This window comes from Mugil cephalus, chromosome 3, assembly GCF_022458985.1.
Source record: "Mugil cephalus isolate CIBA_MC_2020 chromosome 3, CIBA_Mcephalus_1.1, whole genome shotgun sequence".
Taxonomy (NCBI): domain Eukaryota; kingdom Metazoa; phylum Chordata; class Actinopteri; order Mugiliformes; family Mugilidae; genus Mugil; species Mugil cephalus.
The window spans coordinates 25,481,855-25,503,566 of record NC_061772.1 but is presented as its reverse complement, the minus strand read 5'-3'; the positions used below and the strand labels follow the sequence as shown (position 1 = coordinate 25,503,566).

Here is a 21,712-nt window from a genome sequence, read left to right as displayed (position 1 = left end):
AGTGTTATAATTTTTAGTATAATGCAGAAAAATGCGAGGTGAGACCACTGTCACGCCAAAGGCTTGCTGCAGTCATGAGCCCTAAATGTAATTTTCCATCACACATTTTTTTTTTTTTAAATGGGATTTGGGCACTTTTAATTAGACTTGCAAAAATCTTCTCCGCACAAAAGCCAGGTGACATAACGAACTGGATTCATAAAAAAACACCTTACACTGACAGCGGAACGTGTTTATTTATTCAGGTTATGAACAATTTGAAAGCGTGTCGTTGCACAAGTCGTTGAAGTTCAAACTGCCACCCGGAGTTGAGCTGAATTTGAATTCTGCTCTTGCGGATCACTTTTCTCCTCCTGGATTTAAATCTGTTTATGTCCTAACTGACGTTTCCAGCCACTTCACGCCGGCCCCACCGCATCTGCCGGCCGGCGTGTTCAACGTTTCCTTTATTGTAAACAACAATGAAGTGGGAGACATTCGAACAGAGCAGGAGGCACCAATCATTTGTAGTCTGCGCCCGAGAAGCGGCTTTTGAATCCCTCCTTCTCTGCCCACTCATTGGCTGCGAGAGGAGTAGCGACAGTGTTTAATGCACCATGCGGTGTCCGCCGGAGTTCAGTCAGTGAGAGGAAGCGCTCGGGGTGCAGGGGCGCTGCGTTACGTGCGGAAAATAGTAAATAACGACTGCGAGTTTGCGTTCAAGAGAATCACCCTTCTCCTGACATCCGCGGGGAGACTTGTGCCAGAACGCTGCGTTGTTAGGCGCTGACCACCTCCACGGCAGCTGTCTCTCTATCTCGTTTTCTCTCTCTGTGTGGACTTTGACGGGGGACGACCGACAAGGACAAAAATGCCACTACGGGAATCAGTAACTCCGCGCCGCCACGGACTGGTGGAAAAAACAACGATCGCGGTTTAAACATCCACTTTGGATCTACCTTGCTGCTTATCTGGATTTTTTCCCCCCTTCTTCATAGAGTATTTCTCCTAACAGTTTTCCTTCCTGAAGAACGGTGACTCACTGCAGGCTGAAGGCGAGCAGCTGCATCCTAATCAGACAGCGGAGAGGACTTCAGCTCATTGACATTACAGTCATACTTTTCTGGAGCACTTTTTTTTTTTTTTTTTTTTTTTTTTTTTTTTATTTCCACTGCGCTGCACTGTAGCCTGCGTGTGCATCGGAGGCTTGTGGCTTTTTTATCCCCCCCTGCGCAGACTAGGGAAGGGGAACACGGGTACAGAAGTGGTTAGGGAATGAAACTCCCCGAACCGCACTGGAACTGACTGTTCAGATTCTCCCAACCTTTTCCCCCCTTCTTCCTCTTCATCATCATCTTCTTTTTGGATTGGATATTGAAGCAGTTTCTTTGGGTAAGTTTGATCTCCTGCGCTCTTTGCGTTTCCTCCGCCGTGCGTAATTTTCCACCAGAATCACCGTGTTTTCGTTTCCTTGCTGTTATTTCACTGCCATCCCTGTGCATGCGGATGCAACAGCTTCCTCCGAGGACCGTTGAATTACAGGGAGAGAAGGAGAGAGAGCGTCAGTGGAAAGAATTACACGGCTGGGCTGAGATGTTGGCAGCTCATTTCTGAATTTTTATAAGGCTCATTTTAAATATCCGGATTATGCGGATTTGTTAATGCGTGTAAGAGGCTCATTTTATACTCACTTATTCAAATAGCCGCCACAATAGGCCATTTCCAGTTGTATGCCTGCAGTGTTACCACATTATCAAAGTTGCCCTTTTGCCGTTTCAGTCAACATTGCCTTAACGTGTGAATGCTCCTCTATCACCATAGGGTCAGATAGTTCATTGCACGTTATAGGTGGATGAAAAGAGGCATTTGGGATCTTGTATTTATAACAATACGTGAAGTAAATCGGCTACAAGGGGGAGTCATTATTTCTTCGTGTATCTGAGATGCACTGGGTGTCTTCCCAAGGTTAACTAATTGACAAGCTTCTCCCATAATTGCGGAGATGAATTACACATGAGCCCTGTTTCAGTTTTGGCTCAGCAGTGGATCTGATTTCTTACCGGCAAAAAGGCTAGTGTAGCTAGAGCATATTTTTATCTGAGTGACTAATTTAAACATTTAGATTTTAATGCATGTGTTTCTTTTTTCTTTTTTTCTTCGTAGGTGGTATGAGTGAACACTTACAATGACTATTCTGTTTGGAGACTGGATCGCGATTATTGCTCAGATGAGTCTGGGTGCTCAGCTGAATATAAATTAGGTGTTCAGCACCACAGATTGCTGCCAGAGGAAGAAACGACAGAGAAAGACAATCTACAGATTGACAAATGTCAAGGCATCGCATGATGAACAGGACTCTTCACTTGATCCCGAATAATAGAAATACCAAATTTCATCAAAAAATCAACAGGTCACGGGAAGCGTAAAGACACAACAGATTACTGCAGCTTTTACTGACTGGAGATGTATCTTTCTATTTTCTTTTTCCTCCTCTTGTGGGCTCAAGCCCTGACATTGAAAAACTTGAATTACTCTGTCCCGGAGGAACAAGGTCCGGGAACAGTGATTGGGAACATTGCCAAAGATGCCAGACTTGGACTCGAACAGACAGGACAGGGAGGACAGGGTAAGAAAGCCAACTTCAGGGTGCTGGAGAACTCGGCGCCGCATCTCATTGACGTGGACCCCCAAAGTGGACTGCTGTACACAAAACAGCGCATAGACAGGGAAACATTATGTAAGAGAAACCCCAAGTGCCAGCTTTCCATGGAGGTGTTTGCCAACGACAAGGAGATATGTATGATCAAAATAGATATTCAGGACATTAACGACAACTCGCCTTCTTTCCCCTCAGATCAAATTGATATTGACATTTCTGAAAATGCAGTGCCAGGGACACGCTTTCCCCTGACCAGTGCTCATGACCCAGATGCAGGGGAAAACGGCCTGAAAACCTATCAAATAACACGAGATGACTACAATCTCTTTTCCTTGGAGGTCAAATCCCGTGGGGATGGGACTAAATTCCCAGAATTAGTTATTCAACGCCCACTGGACCGAGAAGAGCGAAGCCATCACACCCTTATTTTGTCAGCCACTGATGGGGGAGAATATCCTAGGTCAGGTACCATGCAGATAAATGTTAAAGTTATTGATTCCAATGACAACAGTCCGGTCTTTGATCAGCCCTCATATGTTGTGGAAATTCCTGAAAATTCGCCTCCTGGTAAAGTCTTGATTGATTTAAACGCTACTGATCCTGATGAAGGTAACAATGGACAAATAGTCTATTCTTTTAGTGGCTATGCCCCAGAGAGAATCCGGGAGCTGTTTTCCATAGATTCAAGAACAGGGGTCATAAAGATTCAGGGTGAAATTGACTACGAAGAAAGCTCACTTATTGAGATTGACGTCCAGGCAAAGGATCTAGGTCCCAATCCAATCCCAGGCCATTGTAAAGTCACCGTTAAAGTGCTGGACAAAAATGATAACTGGCCATCTATAGGCTTTGTGTCTGTGAGACAAGGAGCCATCAGTGAGGCAGCACCTTCAAGCACTGTCATTGCTCTGGTCCGTGTCACGGACAAGGACTCAGGCAGGAATGGGCAGCTTCAGTGCAGGGTGCTGGGTAATGTCCCTTTTAAACTTGAGGAGAACTATGATAACTTTTACACAGTGGTGACAGACAGGCCCTTGGACAGAGAGGTGCAGGATGAGTACAATGTTACGATTGTGGCGAAAGACAATGGGATTCCTCCTCTAAACTCCACAAAATCCTTCACTGTAAAGATTCTGGATGAGAATGACAACGTTCCTCGCTTTACCAAGTCAGTGTACCTTCTTCAGATCCCAGAGAACAACATCCCTGGGGAGTACCTAGGTTCTGTTCTTGCACATGATCCAGACCTCGGCCAGAATGGCACAGTGTACTACAGCATAATCAACTCAAACGTGAGTGGGGGCGACGTTAACACCTATGTTAATGTGAACGCTGCTAACGGAGCCATCTATGCTGTGAGATCTTTCAACTATGAGCAAATAAAGTATTTTGACTTTAAGGTTCTTGCTAGAGATGCAGGATCTCCACACCTAGAGAGCAACGCTACCGTACGCATCAGCATTCTGGATGTCAACGACAACATCCCTGTCATAGTTTTGCCACTTCTCCAAAATGACACGGCTGAAATCCACGTCCCGCGAAATGTTGGAGTTGGCTACATTGTTACCACAGTGAGGGCGGTGGATAATGACTACGGTGAGAGTGGGAGGCTCACCTATGAAATCTCAGATGGCAATGACGAGCACCTCTTTGAGATTGATCCAGTTACTGGGGAGGTGCGAACTGCCCACCCATTTTGGGACGATGTGAGTTCCATGGTGGAGCTGATCATCCGAGTAGCGGACCATGGCAAGCCAAGTCTGAGTGCTGCTGCCAGACTCATCATCAAGGCTTCCAACGGACGTCCCCCTGATGGACTGCCACACATGAAGGACAATCAGAACTGGGACATGTCTCTGCCTCTTATTGTGACTCTGAGCATCATATCTATCATGCTTCTGGCTGCCATGGTGACCATAGCTATCAAATGCAAGCGAGAAAATAAGGAGATCCGTACTTATAATTGTCGCATTGCAGAATACTCGCATCCTCAACTTGGGAAAGGCAAGAAGAAGAAGATTAACAAGAACGACATCATGCTGGTGCAGAGCGAGGTGGAGGAGCGGGATGCCATGAATGTGATGAATGTGGTAAGCAGTCCTTCCTTGGCCACCTCTCCCATGTACTTTGACTACCAGACACGCCTGCCACTCAGCTCACCAAGGTCAGAGGTCATGTACCTCAAGCCCACTGCCAATAACCTCAGCGTGCCCCAAGGCCACGTGGGATGCCACACCAGCTTCACAGGCCCAGTCACCAGCACTACAGACACCCCTACTAACCGCATGTCCATCATACAGGTAAGAGAAATTGCACTGGTCTCCTTCACTGTTGTGCCACTGCTTTCACGCCACAGCCCTCAGAAAGCTCCCATTTCCTAGATCAGCATTTGCCCCTTGTTTTGTAAAATGAAAGAAAACGGAAGACAAGGACAGGCAGAGAGGCCCAGCAGCGCTATGAGAAAGAGGAGGACGGGAGGGGTGAGCATTAGAAGGATTAAACAGCCATTCTGGTGCTCTCATAGAACAGAGCCAGTGACATCAACACAAATCAGTTCTGCTTGAAATATGTCATGGCAGGCTTTTGAAATCATCAGTTTTCATATAGAAACGTATCATTAATTACTCAATTACTGTCTTTTTTTTTTTTCATTTTTGTTATTGCCTGTTGTGTATATAGAGTTTTTACCCCGTGGCTAAAGTATAACCAAGAATATGTTCTATTTAGGACCATAGATATTTTATCTACCCAACATCAAAATCCAATAAATAGATTACATTTTGAAATGATATTTACCTTTTTACATTGTATTAACATACAGCAAATGATGTTGAGGAAAGTTACTCCAAGCAGTGATTTATACCTCCGTTGGTTTGTCAGAAGATTCTACAGCTCTTTGTACTTTATTCAGGGAACTTTAATTCCCAGAGATTAGGCGATTGTTCTTATTTTCACGGCTACTTTATATGTCCTGGTGTGGAGTACTTGGGAGTATAAGCCTTTAATGTGATAACTTATCTGGCCTTAAACCCATTAAAAGTCTGTCACGTCAGATGGGGATTAAAGCCTGCTTAAGACAGTGGTAGGTAACACTGGGGATAACGGGTCGTTGCAAACTTAACCCTTGTTATGATGTTTACCTATTGTTCTAACCCTACTTAAAAGTATGTTTTTGGTCACCATTCGACAATTGCTGGATTATTCTTGATAGTGAGGTTGGGACTTTAATATTGAGATTATATACCATACTACACTATATGAATACAGTAAATGAAAGAAAACAAAGCGCTCCTAATACACTTTGATCAAAATAATCCTCTTGTGTTCTACTCGAAGGCTTAAACTATTTGGCACATTTAGACATGACATTGTTTCCAGGTTACATCCCTGACACACTTGAACCATTCATTTCTCCGTGAAGCTCTTTGCTCTTTGTTGTGTCCCACTATTTTCATTGGACGTGCGTGTGACTGTGATCAGATTTGACATGTTCCCTTTAGGGAGGAAGGCCACTGTCTGTTGTTCTCACTCTCTGTCTCGGCCCTGCTTCTATTATGAACCAGCTGCATAGGGCAGGGGTCAGCACGAAGACCGTTAAGCCTTCCTAATCAGAGGGACGGAATAATTGCTGGTCCACTCTGCAGGCTGTTTCTCTGCTAATGTAGTGATGATGAATTGGACTCTGTGAGGCTGTTGCACACCCATTTGGTGAACTTCCGTTTCTCCCCCCCCCCTTCAGACTTCAGAAGGAATACGAGCAGAAGCAGCAGCAACAACACATTCCTTAGTGTCTTGTTTACAGAGGCCCCCTCGACGCATCAGGCGTGCAGGGTGCTCTATTGTATTATTCAAGAGAAACCTGTGTAGAGGGAGATGGCCCGAGGCATTAAGTTTCTTCAGAAGCTGTACAGAAGCGTATCACTTTCCTCCCTCCTCCCTACTCTCTGCTCCTCTCTCCGTGTGGACAGTAAGTAACCTGAGTCAGGAGAGTGGCTATGGGAAGAATGTCATGAAACAAAGACAGAATTCCCCCTTCCATCGATCCCAAGGCCTCTCAGCCCATCTGTCACTACAGTTGCCAGAGAGGAGAGCCTAAATAGGAAAAATAAATAAAGATATGCGTAAAGTCAGGGAGCATACTGCACGCCTGCTCAGTCAGTTTCACAAGGGCACCTTAGTGCTGCTGTCTTCATCTGCGTGTAGTACAGCCACTGTAGCTGTCCGCAACTCCCAGTCTTTCTCCACACTGCTGCCGGCCTCTAATGATGTTTTATAGTGGTGCACTGGCAAACCGGCTGGGCTCGGATTCTAGCTGGGAGAGGGGAATAATACGAACATATCAGCAGAGCTCTGCTGGCCTTATCATTGTCACCCCCGTGCCAGCACCCAGCCCAGTAGAGATCTTCTTTTCATTTGTAAAGAGAATTCCTGGGATAAGGAGATGGATGATGCGTAATTATGCTTAATTCCACTTAAGGGCGTTGAAGAGAATTACTTAGTGTGGAATCAAGGTTAAAACCAATCTGCAGCAAAATTCCTCAGCCCTGAAGAAGAAGGGATTGCAGTAAGAGTTAGACCAAGCTCACTCTAAATCTTCCTTTGAATACGCTTTGCGATTTAGTTGCACATTTTCGTTAACGTCAGCAGTTGAGCTAAATTGTGGCTCACTGAATGGGTTATAAGTTCTTCTGCCGCTTACTTTTACCCGTTTGAGATGCTGCTCTCATTGTGATGAAACATTAAAAGACTCTGGTGTCATTTCCTTTCAAAATGCTTGTAATTTACCATATCAGTTTGTTTTCAACAAGATCCCGTCTCTGTGGAAGACAGTCCATGTTAGTAAGAAGCAGAAGAAGTGTTTGGTGAAAGAGGGGGGTGGGGGGTCCTCTGAAAGGCTATAAAAACTGCCTTTAGGTGGCGGCATTCTGCCTTGTGAAGGGGTGCATTGAGAGGAGAGTGGCAAGGACAAAAGGGGCGCTAGTCTCTGCTGACTTGACAATGTCACTTGTCGCTTGGTAAGGAGGCTCCTTCTGGTCTAATGAAAAATGCCGTAACTTGGAATGAGAATCAGTGGTTTTGTAAAGACGTGGACTCCATCATATATAGGATTCACTAAACCTAAATTAGGAAAAAAAGGAAAATATTTACAAATCCTCAACAATGAATTTAAAGATATCTGTATAGAAACTAAAAGCTGTGACTGTGATGATTTAAGAGGCATGGATGCTATACTGGAGATACATTTTTTTATTTATTTTTTTCACTCCTTTGATCTGTATAGGTTGAGCATATGCATGCCAACAATGTAGCTGGAGCAGATGTTGAAAATGGATGCTTCGAGGAATGGTCTTACTCTGCATAATTTAAGGAGATTGTGTGTGTGTGTGTGTGTGTGTGTGTGTGTGGGTGTAATGTCATTGTGTATTCCAGGCATGTGATTTAAGCCTTTAGCTGGCAGGCTCCGTGACAGAGCCCCTCTCTTTTATGAGCGTGACAATCTTGCATTTGTCCGAACCTTGAAACACCCCTCCTCCGAGAAACGCACACACTTGCGCACGCAAACACACGGATGCGCATGTAGCCGGGGCTTGGGCTGTTTCCGAGAGGTTCCTACCGAAAAGTCTTATCAAAGCCTCCGCTGTATATTGTATTGAAATTGCTCCCACACTTCAGTGGCCACTGAGGCAATGAATAGAAAAGCACTCTTTATTTCATTTCTCTCCCTTCATCTTTAGATAACTGCTTTCCTCTGGAGCTTTCTATGGAACAACTTTCGGTAAACCTGTATATAGTGAAACTCCCTTGCAATCAGGGCCGAGCAGCTCAGCAGTTAGCTGCACAAACAGTTATTTATGAGAGACAGTTCAAGGAGCTATTTGTAATTTGTGTACATTTGTCCCCCAGTCGAGTTTCCACGTTATCAGGGCAGATTTGTTTTATTTGAGCGTGCCAGTTCATAAAAATACCGTCATCCCGCCTTTGGGTATAACTTCATATTTCCTCAAATAAACCTACTGCTATTGGACATAATACTACATGCTGAAATTCTGAATTATTAATAGGCAGTTTTATTTTTCTTCATCTCCCCCAAAGCACACATGATAGATGCAACTGAGTAGAGGAAGTGCAGACAGACCACAGAGTGTTGCTCTAGGGAACGAGACTAAATTACATTATCACTGTTTAGCTAAAATTGAGAAATTCTGTCACTGAATGCTTTGTTTGTGAGCTGCCATAACTGGCATTTTATCTGCAGTGTTTGCAGAGACGCTTGTTTCAATACAAATGCATCACAGTGTCTTCGAGCTGCAGCGGCTTGTGTGAAGCGCAGCAGCACACTCACGTTCCGTTTCGATAATAAGTCATTTACGTTTAACAAATCGGAAGAAAAGCCCCAAGATGTCACGATGAACTTCGGACGTTTCTGGCCGCATATTTGTGGAAATTGTTGGACGAGGAAGGGCAGAACACGCGGTAAGTGAGAAACAGCAGCTACTTACTTTCTGATATTGGCGGAATTTGAGCATTCATTTATTTTTCCCGGGTGCGCTCGCAGCGCGAGGCAGCTGCACGAGAGGAAGCAGTGGAGATGACTGTGGTAACCTCTCTAATAGCTTATTCCTGACCATTCTCCTGTGTGGAAATTGCATTTGAAAGTTTCAGGGAGAAAAAAAAATGCAGAAAGTTTGGTTTTGTGGTAATTCACACTGGCCTCAAACATTTCACAGGAAAACATTAAACAGACGGAGGCTCAAAGCCCTGTGCAACTGTTCAAAGATATGTGCAATTAATAGTTCATTATATAGATATTATGAGTAGCCAGAACATTTTCTTGATATTTCAGGCAGCTGTGAAAATGAATGTTTTATTTATTGCAAGTTTTCAAACATCCTAGTAACCCTGATAAATAATTGAAGTGTAGCCCCCGACTACAGTGTGCTCACCACCACGTACAAATTTCCTGTATAAGTTAAAACAAACTCAAGTAGAGTTTTGGACAGAGAGGGGAACGGCTATGCAAAGCAGACAATAATGTATGTAAAATGAATATTGGTCATCCGCCATATATCCTCTCAGCCAGCTGTTCATATGGCATTCATATGGACACAGCACTTAGCTGTGCTGCATAATTTCATTATTTTAACAGACCTCCTGTCCTGGCAATGAAGGGTAACAAAGGAATGTTTGTTGTTTTTTGTTTTTTAACCAGTGTAGAGACAGAGACAGGATATGAGGACACAAGTTGACCTCTGTGATAGCCAGATTGGCCGGACACATTAAACCAATTTGCTTGGTTCCGTAGGAAGCAGCCTATTGGAGATGACACGGGCATGATAATAAGACCGCGGCTTGTCAGTGGATATTCGCTCTGGAGTTACGCTGTGTTTGTGTACGCCAGAATGTGCGCGCGATAAGCGGGGATGTGGATGATCGGGACTCCTCTGCTTCATTCGCTGACACCGGAGCTTCAGAATATCATGTCGTTTTGTTGAGGAGCAAGTGTCGCTGATTTGCTTGGTTTCCTTTCGATAGGCAGACCGGCGAGTCCTGTGAGCTTATTACTAATTACTCTCCTATTCTGCTATTAGAAGGCTGCCAAGTCCACGGCTGCTGTGGGTTTTGTTGACTGTGTGTGTGTGTGTGTGACGACGTGCCTTGTTTTCCTGACCCTGTTTACACTGCCAGTTGCCCACATTTCCAGCACGACAGGTGCATGGACTGTAAATGAAGATGGATGAAGGCACCTCAAAAGTGAAGCCAAAGCAAGTAGAAACTGGTAAACTAGCACCAGTGTCTTTTTATATATATATATATATATATATCTATATCAAAGCATCCACTGCATAATATTTCTTAGAGGAAAAAGCAGGTAGTGGCAAAATAATGTTGTGTACGCTCCAAGTTACCTTGGTAAAAAAGCCAGTCAAAATGACAGCAGTCTGAAAAGAAGGAAACAAAACCTTCACAGTGGAGGGAACTTAGATTCAACCTGCCCTGAGTCTACTCGTGTCTGTATGTGCACAGGCACACATGCACCTTTTCCTACCACCAGCTGTGCTCACAAGCACCAGTCTTGCTGGTTTCCCTCAGATTGGAATGGGCTTCCCTGTAGGGCCTGCCTGCCCCCTGAAGGCTCTTAGATCCCTCCTGGGCTCTTTAGACTTAACGTTTTAAGCAGCGGGGCGCCTCAGCCGCACCAATAGATGGCTGCAGATAGTAGTGGCCGCACGGTAATGTGTGGCAAAATGCACCTCGCACGCAAGGCCGCCTTAAACGTACACGGCATGGCGATGTATTCTCTGAACTGCCAGCAGCTGGGTCTCCTTGCTGTAAATCAAACACTTTCAAAGTCAAACAAAGTAGAACTCGCTCCGTTGTGTCTTGGCGCCCGTCCAAAGTGAAAGAGCTTTTATTTCTGCCACATCTTCCTTCACTGTGCCCCCTAGGCATGTACGGTGGAAACAACAAGCAACGCGGGGAATGAGTTATGTGAATCTGTTCTCACCTTCTATCTCATTAGTATAAGAGAAATGATTTATCCCTCTCTGCCTGAGTCTCTCTCCCCTTGTCCTTGCCTTTTACAGTTCAGCACTCCTTCAGCTACATCAGTAATGTGATTAATTGATTGGAGGGATATAGCATGAATATCATCTCATTTGCTTTTATTTCGCCTAACTACATGTCAAAACAAGCTGTTAGAAAATGACTTCTTTTCCCCTCATGCTATCGCTGGAGTGCATTACCGCAGCCCAATCAGGAAATCACTGCTTGCTTTGCAATTTGAGGAGCGCTTTTACAAACGGTGTAATTCCGCCAGCTTACGTCTGCGCGCCAGTGTGTCTGAGAAAGTCTGACACTCCTAACAGGAGAGATCCCACTGCCTCTTCTCTCGCCTGCTTATATGTGTACCACAGTTTGAAATCTGACTCCCATGTCTAAAGCCCCGTGTGTGTCTAAAGGGAATTGACAGCCGCTGTGTTTTGCCGGGGCTGTTGTGTGTTTGTGGCAACAGGGGCGAGTGTGTCGGTACTCTCGGAGGTTATTGCCTAAACAAAAAGGCCCATTAAATGGTGGGCACACAAGATTTGTTGTCAATTGTTGACCGTGTCTGCTCTTCGGGCTAGTGGGTCCAAAGCAGAATGCTAATGGCGTGTTGCAAATGGTATATTTGGCTAGACTCGTCTCTTTTGTACGACACAGAAGTACTCAGTTGGCCCCTCACTGTATTTATGTCTTAGGTAGAAGTATTTTTGGGGCCTTTAGCATTCAGATCAATCCCTGGTTTGCTCTGTTTCTTATTGATTTTAGCTGTTTGGTACTGAAATACTGTTTTTCATTATATATTGCTCTGAGCATTGTTTAGTAAAAAAATAAAAAGGGCTTGCACTCTTGTCCTGGCATTCCCCCGCTCTTGCGCAACTTCTTTGCAGATTCAGATTTAGATTCAGATTCTTTCTTTTTCTTTCTTTCTTCTCGTTCTTTCTTTCTTTTCTTTCTTCTTTTTTCATGTCTTTCTGCTCCTGTCATCTCAGATGAGCGTCGCAATTGCTCATGTTACCGACGACCCAAGCCAAATTCATAATGATGAGATTATCTTGTCAACAGCACAGGGTTTATATGTCTGCTGTATTGATCCGCGCACAGTCCTAATAAATGAAGTAGCGCGATGGAAGCGTTGGCTCAATGGTAACTCTGAGCACATCTCGCTATTTATACACTCTCAACGCTGCTGCGATGATGAATGAAACGTTTTCGCCTTTCCTCTTGTTTTATCCTCTCCTCTCTCCTCTCCTCTCTCCGGATTGATGGTGTAAAACATCCTCTCTCCTCGCACACATTGTCTGAAATGCGTCCTCTTTGAGGTCACGTTGACACGCTGAGTCAATGTACTCCCAGGTGGAGGGACATGAGTGCTGCTGTGGGAGGAACCAGTCAGATAGACTGCGAGAAATAGGGGGGGGGGGAGCGCGGAGGAAACAAATTACCAGCAGCTAGAGCCAGGGGCTTGTGTGTTTCTTTAAACGACTGAGGTTTGAAGGGGAGTTTATCTTTGTATTTGAAGAGAAGGTCAGCGGGGTTTAGAGCCTGAGATTATGTGTGATTGTTTCTTCTATGGGGCTAGCTGATTAATGCTAAAGCTGGTCTCAGAGATTCTTAATGCACCGCAGACGCACTTAAAAGAGGCCGAGACGAACCGACGTCCAACACTTTGACAACGGAGCATTATCCTAAAGCCTTTTCTGTCAGCTTTCACCCACGTGTACGGACATTATCCTCCCTCCTCTCGCTCCCCTCTTTTTTATTCTGGCTCAGCCTCTGCTAAGATACCTCTCCCCCCACTGACGTGATGCATATACAGTAGATCGGTCACCTTGAAGTGAAACATGGTCCATCTGCTGCCTGTGTAGAGAGAGAACCCAGGTGTGCGTATGTGCACTTGTGCACGTATTGACATTAGGCACGTGTGCGTTCTGCATGCATGTGTTTAAATACACGAATCTGGCCTCTGTTCTGGGCTTTGGGGAAATATCTAAAATCCTTTCATCTACGGAACATCTCTTCCTCTGTCAATTCAGACAGAATAATTCTGTTCTTTTATGTTTTTTTTTCCCCCCTCCACAATCTCTCAGCTTCTGTCTACAAACCACAATTTGTGCAATCTTTGTTTCAATGCTGAATTATAGAAAGCATGCTTTTTCTTTCCTTTTAGTTTAAATTTGATTCAAGTGCAAGATAAGAGGGTTCATGATATCAGTTTAGAAAACACTATGGTGAAGCTGAATGCCGGCCTACTGTAAAAAGACAAGCATGCACATTTAGATATCATTCCAAACACTGACTGTTTTTTCTTTCTTTAATCGTATTGTTTCGTGCTGCAGCCATTTATAATTACTTGTATTAATCAACATCATCTAAAGCGGGAAAACGCAGCAGAATGGATTTAAAGTTCATTTAGCATAATAATTGCTGCTTTTAGGGAAACCAACTGACTAAATATTTAAATTGTTTGCATAGTGAAACATGCATAAAGAACAGAATAAGCAGCAGACTGGAGGTTTCATGTTTGCTGTTATTATCAGCGCTGATGATGTGGTTTATTTTGAGGAGAGATTTTAGTTTACAATTCCTTTTATTCAGACTTTATAGAGCTTTAGAGAGCTGATTTTTGCCTTCCAGGAGTTAGATGGTAGAAGATTGATACCACTCATGCCTGGACGGTGAATATGACGCCACAGCCAGCTAGCGGCTAGTTAACTTGGCCACGTTGAAAACAGGTGTGAATAGATAGTGTCCAGCAGAACATCCTGAGAAAAGAAAATGCGGGAAAAGCGGATTTACCAGGCGGTCAGAAAGAACTGCCCTACCATAAAGTGTTGTTATACTACACCAGTGCTCGTGCGTGATCTCCATCGGTGCGTCACATCTGACAACGGCTTTGGATTTTTTGGGCTGACTTGGCTTTGGATTAATGAGGGTGAAACGAGGTCAGTGCTGACTCGAGATTTCCGCTAACTATAGTAACTATTGACGAGCAAGTATTGGATGATTAGTTGCCTACGCACCAAGATCACATACTTCTTTAATGCGCCTTTAATGTGTAGCCCTATCCTCTATTCTTCATTTATTTCCCCCCTCGAAACTTTGCAGATTTTCTTTCATCAATAATCATAAAGCTGGTCCCTGCTACCCAGACCAGCTGGTTGGTTGTGTCTACATAAAATGTCTCAAGTAGTGAGGGAAAACAACGCAGTTTTTTTAGAGAGCTGGCAAACTGCTGCGTTAGGGGTTTTTTGTGTGTTGGCATAAATATATATGCCAAAAGCTACATTTATCATTTACTCCTGGGGCTAAACTGCCACAGATGTGGATTGTGTTGATAGGAGTACAAACACGGCGGGTGTTGCGTCGCCCCTCCTCTTCAGAGCGGGGAAGTTTCCTCTGAGCTGCCTTCAGAGACGGCAGCTGACACCGAATTGGCTGCCGAATCGTTGACAGTGTTGTTGTTTTTGTAAGAGATAATAATGGTGGGGACTGCAGACATACTGGAGTAGATAGATAGACTGTTGCAGAAGCAGTATGCAGGCGTTCGGCACGCCACACATAATATAAGACAATAAATAAATAAATATACACGTCTATATACACAATATTTACGCGAATAATAAAATAATTGATTACTGAAAAATTATATTGCAATGACATTCAATTATTTCACAACCAACAACCGAACAGTCATGTGCAAAATATGCCTCTAACAATAAGTGCAGTCCAGTGACCTCTGTCGCGACCGGACGAGGAGCTGTAGAGACTGATGGCTCGGGGCAGGAGAGATTTCCTCTAGCGTTCCTTTAGACAGTGTCATTGTCTGAGCCTTTTGAAAAAGATCTTCTGTTGTCTGGTACATGGTGTGAGGTCTTTCAAAAGTAATATTGTAGAACAAGGGTCTTCAATGTTTTTCAGGCTACGGCCCCCCACACTGATGGAGAGATTATGTATGTATCCTATATTAAACCCGGTCTAGTGCTATTTATAAATATACATGATTATTATTATTGTCATTTTTCAGTTCAATATTTAGCTATTCAAATAGTGCATAGGTTCAAATATATATATATATTTTTTCAATTTCAAACATGTGCAATGGCAGGGTGACCGTGCAACTGCTGTAAACATAAACATAACTGACATAAATACATACATACATAGATGGGATTCCACCTGGGACCTGAATAGGCTCTCTTTAAATTTGTAGGGGAAAATTAAAAAAACAAACAAACATATATATCTCTAATCAACTAAAATTAGACCCCACGCAGTACCTCCGTGGAGTGTTTTTGTTCTTTTTTTCTATTTATAGATGGGGTCACAGCATTTCCCTGTATGTCTATAAATATATATCTTTTCCGTTTTTTGTATGTGTTTTGTTGTATTGACTGCCAACACCTGAGCAGAATGCCTCATTATGTTGCAACATAACCCAGGAGTAACACAGACATATTCTCAGACACCATTCATATATGTTTGTGCTGTTTTCTGTATTCTCCTCTATGTTCTGCCAATGGAAATAAATGGCTTTTTGGAACAGCATCACGAAAAGACATTAAAGCCAGATCACTTCACTCGAGGGATTCACATACTAGATAATAAGTGGGTCCTTTCACTGGGACCGCACATATACGCGCACACAACTGTGTTTCTATCACTTCAGAGGGGCTTTACCTTCACTTACAATAAATTCCTAGAGACTTACCCTGAATGCTCCAAACGGAGTCATAACCTCATCCCCATCCTAACCTAAATCTAACCTTACCCTAACCTTAAGCCATCTATAATTTAAAGATCTCTGTTATGTATTCTACTTTTTTTGTGTTTTTGCCCCACTCTGTGATTGTGTAAACGGATTTCTGTCTCCACAACTTGAATAATACAAATACTCTCAGACACAGATGCCCTCACACATGTAGACATCAATTCCCCGGTCTGGTAGAAGAGGATTATGGCAGACTTCTCACTCAGTTCACAAAACCCCAGGGTCAGTCATATGAATTCACTCAATTTGAATTTGGTTTGCAGCTTGTTAGGATACGAGTTGTGCAAGTGCCACCCTTATGAAGCTGGAATTAATTTTGCCGCTTGAATATCCCGCTCTCATGGCGTTTTAGTGATCCCACATTCAGCTTGCCTACAGACAAATGTACAGCAGCTGGTGAGCAGACAGTGTAAAATCACAGTATTGTATTCCATAGAGGGGCTTTTTGTTTGTTTGTTTTTTTTGTTTTAAAAAATAATTTTAGTGTATATTTGTCTTTAAAAAAAACATGAAGAAATGAGTTAAAAACAATACGACAAAGTAAAAAAAAAAGATTCTAAAGATATCTGTTATACCAAACTGTTGCAGTATGCGTTTATGCACAAGCAAATAAAACCACAATGAACCTTATGGCTTTTGGATGTCTCAAAGGTATTGAATATTAAATTTTATATTAAATACTATACTGAGAATATTATTTTTTTAAATTAGTTTTAAGATGCGATAATCCTTTAATTTATCCCACAGTGGGGAAATTCTCTCACCGGGAATCGAATTCTAAATGGCCACGGCAATGAATCCTAACCATAAAATTTATTAATAATCATTTCCTTCATTCTCAATCTCGTGTCAAAGTCGGCTCCTAAATATGCTTTGAATGGTCTTTTTCTGTGTCATAACAGTAAATTCTTATTTTATGTCATGCTACAGGTTGGAAAATGGGTCACAGTCAAATTTACTTCCAGTTTGGCCAAAAAAATAAATAAATAAAAAATAAAAAAGAGAATCTGCTGACAGATTGTCATAGTATGGGGCCCCAGTTATCCTTTTCCTGTGTGACAGCTTATTATAATCTGTACCCGAGGGGATGTTGGTCAACATTTAACAACATTTTAGTTTAGTTAAATAAGGATGATTCATCCAGTAATAACATAATCGGCCCATTAATAAATCAATTACATGCAAATGTATTAGAAACTGATTTTATATATATATATATATATATTTGTTCTTTATGGTAAACAGATTACTCTGTATAACTTCATCCTTATTAAGACGAGCTTTCCAAGCTATTTTGTTTATACAGGATTCAGTTCTCCCCAGCACCTTATTCTCCATGCATTATGAAATAGGCCGGGTTCTCCTGCACGTGTAATGATGTTGGTATTTATGAACTATTTGTGTGAAAGGGAGGCGAGGACGCACAGCAAATTCAAGGATATGCAGGTTTTCACATTTTCTTTTCATATTTTATGTAATTTTTAAGATGATAATTGTGAGCTCAGGAATAAGTTTAGCTGTGTTTTGTTCCCCATCTCTCAAACTTAGGGTGTCATCATCCCTCTGAGTTTTCTTTTCAGACTCTTGAACAATGATTTAGTCTCGAATTAAATTGCACATATTATTACAAACGGATGAATGTGTTTTTATGAAAGCCGTTCTCAGACCTGATGGACTCTTTTATAGCTGTTGCTCTTGAAGGCAAACACAGCTGTCCTTTCGTTACAAAAGGAAACTACCTTAGAAATGTGACCAAAGTTGTCATTTGTAGATTTGTAGACGGAGAGAAAATTATACCTACGGTTGCTCAGCCTTTTCTTGAACAGAGAATAATACATTATTAGTAACTGCAGAGAGTGTCTTTGCAGACGTTTCATAGACTTTATTCCTTTGTTCAGTGTGTGGTTAGAATAAAAAAATATTTATGCTTCTGCTTCAAATTGACGTTGTAGCTACAGAGACAGCTCAGACCCTAACGCTGTAGCCTCAATGCACCTCCCTAGAAATGTCATGGCAACGCATCCTACAAGAACTGTGATTGGTCGACTCGGTCGTAGCGTGTTTCTGCGTCAGTATTTCTGCCATCTAGAATTTTTCAATGGATTGTTCTGGATCAATAAAGATGGAACACATCAAGGAAAGGTTAACTGAGAAGGTTCAGAGATGCAAATATTTGTACGACTCGTCTTTGGTAAAATTTCGGCAAAAGTTTCAGATAGATAGATGCTTTATTCATCTCTGAGAAATTCAGTTTCCATTCAGTGTTTTTACATGCGCAGCCTAATGGAGCTATGCTCGAAATTTGACTTTCTGAATGCGGTCCTTGTCCCAGTTAACATGCAACTGAGAAAATCAAATAACTGACAGGAACATGTCCTCCTCCTCCACAGTAGGTGGCGATACGTGTTTTGTCAGCCTCCTTTCCGGTTGACCTATTATGTCACATAATAAACAAGAGTCATTCATGTAGCAGATAGGCATTTCAAACAACAACCAGATGGACAGTAGCTTTTTTTAATCTCGTACCTATTGTGCACGCTACTTATAGTGCAGATAAGATGGCGCTATCCCTCAGGTGGTTCTTTTACCGGCTCCGTTTACCGTCTTTCTCTGTGACCGGCTTTCTTAAATGTTTTTGGTCCAGGGTCATACACCAGCGCAGCGGTTGTGGCGCATGCACACACACATTATTCAGTTAAAAGTCCAATTAAGGCGTATACATGCCACAGAAGATCGATTTCCAATTGCATTATCTGGGTGTCTTAAACTGATAAGGAGAACTCCAGTTTTAGTCGGAGTAACGTGTTTACATGCACTTAAGTTGTCTAGTTAAAGTCGGATTAAGACAATAATTCGTTTTTTCACGTGCATGTAAACGTTCTGATTGTTGAATGTGACCCAAGAAGGAAGACGGCGCCTACTAGCGTTTGGGTGCCTAAACCACTTTCCCTGTGAATGGTGCTCCAACAAAGTCATTGTCCAGTCTCAATGTGTGAGTGGTGTTGAAACTTCTTGGGGACAGAAGTTAAGAATGTATTGTAAATTGATATCAAATTATATCTCAGTCCTCCTCCTCCTCCTCCCTGGAGTGAAGGTTTCTTCAATTTGACATAGACAGCTTCCTTTACACCATCTGTCTTCTCTGGCTAAGATTTTGACGTTGCCATCTTCAAAGGAGTGTCCTTTGTCCTTCAGGTGGAGGTGGACCGCTGAGTCGTTCCCTGATAGGCTCCTAATAGTCATCACTGCACGCTCAACTGAAATAATCGGCCATCACTGAGAGTGGTTGCATATTAATTATGAATATGTTGTCTTTTCTAGTGAGCAATGAATATGCGAGGGAGAGGTCATGCTGTTTATGCAGTTGTATATAAAAGCCTCCAAAGTGCTGCTTAATGAAGGAAAAAAAGACCCGTTTCCCATCAAATGAACATAAACAACAACAAAAAAAAAATCAGTTCTGCTTTGAATTATGAATTATTGCAAACCATGATTAACAAGATGAGACTATTGAGTTGGATTATAGCCGCCTGAGTCACCAGCTTCATTATAAGCCAGCAATTTTACCAAAAAAAAAAAGCCTTATAGGAGTTCTATGAAAACACAGTCGCAATATTTCATGGCAGCTGCAGCAACAACAACTCTGCCACACACAGATGTGGGTTTATTCAGCTCGAGTTGTAGTAGATTTGTGGTACCGACGTTGACTTCACTACAATTAGAGATGGCGAGGAGAGGAGACGCTGTCGGTAAGAGAGATACTTTAAATGACTAATCGCTAGGGGTGGGACAAATAATCAATATATTCTGATACAGTCTCTAGTGATAAGTTATTATTGCACTGGCACTGGTTTTATAGCTTTACTGATGTATTTCCTTTCTTTGCTGCAGACATTTCTGAAATATGTATTGTGTGTGCTATCCATAAAAATGAATTCTGTATGCAAGACATGCACAGAAATACTATGTGCGCATCAAATCTGTTTAAGGCTGTTTACACAAGTTCACACTTCACACAGAATCTTGCAACAGAACCTTATCCTGAACCTGACATAGACCGAGAACAAGAAGAAGATGCATCTAGTATCTTCACATAGTCAAATAAAAGGGGCTGTAAGTCGACAGAAGAATTCATGCTCGAAATCTTTTTTTTTTTTTTTTTAAACTTCTAAAATTGACTTGTGATCAAAAATTCTGCTTTGAACTACTAAACTAAACTGGACATACTATAAGATTTTCAGCTAACACTGGCAGAGCTGAAGGATTACAGGACAAGCACTGTGGTTCAGATGAATAACCCAACAGACTAGGTGTGAATTCCCCCTTACTATGATTCTCAGCGCTGCAAAGAGACATCTTTTTCCCTTAGTCCTTTCTTAACGTCATCCAGAGGTTTGTTGATTTCCCGATGAACACTTGATTTCAGCCATGCACGTACGCCTGGGAAATGCCAGTTTCATTACTATTTTGAACCTTTGTCAACAACACCGCTCACCTGGGCACTTTGGAATCACGCTAGTGGTTTCGTTCGAGTGTGGCCCTTGATTATAGAGCTCAGAGTTGTTCTTTGGTACGTTTGCTGTACTTCAAAATCATTTGTTGTGGGAATTATTGCACTTGATGCACGTTGTTTTACAGTAACTTCTTTGGTACATGTGTTGTGATACGGTACCACCCACCTAGACCAGACCAGGCACATCCACCCCACAGCAATAGCACACAAAAACGGTTCAGGAGCAACTCAGAAAATGTGCTGAAACAAACTTGATCTACAGAGACCCCTCCCCTTTACCACAGGACCTAAACGCACCCACATTTTGGAGGCACAATACACAAATTATTAGCAAGGTGGTCATAATGTTATGCTTGTATATTCTCTAAGAAACGACAGAACCTAACCTAATACAGAAGTTATGCAGACAAATCATATATCAGTCTGCATAACTTGCCAAACTTGGTGTAACCGGACTCGCTTATCAGAATATGAGGCTGATAACATGCCAATGGGATTTTTATAAAGGGCACTTTTCAACTATTCACGGTATATACAAGGCTTCAACCCATACAAAGAAAATAATACTTTCTGCCTACAATCGGATAGTCCTACAACCTCAGAAAAATCATTCTGATTAGCCTGGAAGATCTTTGTTGAGGCATAATCTGCTCCCAGCGAACCAACTCCAGTCCAACGTAGCCTTATAAAAATGTTATGTGCATCATAAGCAATGTCCAAACAATCCAATTTCACCGTGGAATCCAAACTTCAAACATTAAAGATATCTTATTTTTTCTGATGGAGTGTAGTCCACAAACATTTGCCAAGGTGTCCTTCCTGACTGTTGAGTGTGTGTTTTTGTGTGTGTGTGTGGTTGAGATCAGTCTAGTTTCCATTTACCCGCATCAGCGACCACTTCCAAGTTATTTGGAAGATAGTGGGCGATGCTTAGCAGGCAGTAGACTGTGATGGCTTTAAGTTCACTTAAGCCTATTGACTGATTGGTCTGTTATCTCCTGGAAGATGTTTCGATGCTAATTAGATCTGATCACTTACAATTGCTACCCGGCCACTTGATAATCAATGCATTCTAATTATTGCTTTGTTCATACAGCCCCCTTTATTGTCCTCTCACTTGGCTGTTTGGCCCTTTCTTCTTTTATTTCCTTCCGTTTTGAACTTCTCTCCGTTTTTATCCTTTATTCCAATGTGGCTGTCACGAATCTGCTTTGAGAGGAATAAACTGGTTCTCCCTTGGTGGCAGTGT

At 42.5% G+C, this 21,712-nt stretch overlaps 1 protein-coding gene across 2 annotated transcripts in view; it reads left to right on the top strand.

Annotated features, from left to right (window-relative positions):
- Positions 1–280: 280 nt before the first annotated feature.
- pcdh17 (protocadherin 17) overlaps positions 281–21,712 on the top strand; it is a 56,382-nt gene continuing 34,950 nt past the window's right edge. For both annotated transcript variants that reach the window (XM_047580541.1, XM_047580540.1), the window contains exons 1-2: positions 281–1,371; positions 2,143–4,938. In XM_047580541.1, coding sequence (XP_047436497.1) covers positions 2,443–4,938 — 2,496 coding nt within the window. In that variant the 5' untranslated portion in view covers positions 281–1,371; positions 2,143–2,442. The remainder of the gene's footprint in view (positions 1,372–2,142; positions 4,939–21,712) is intronic.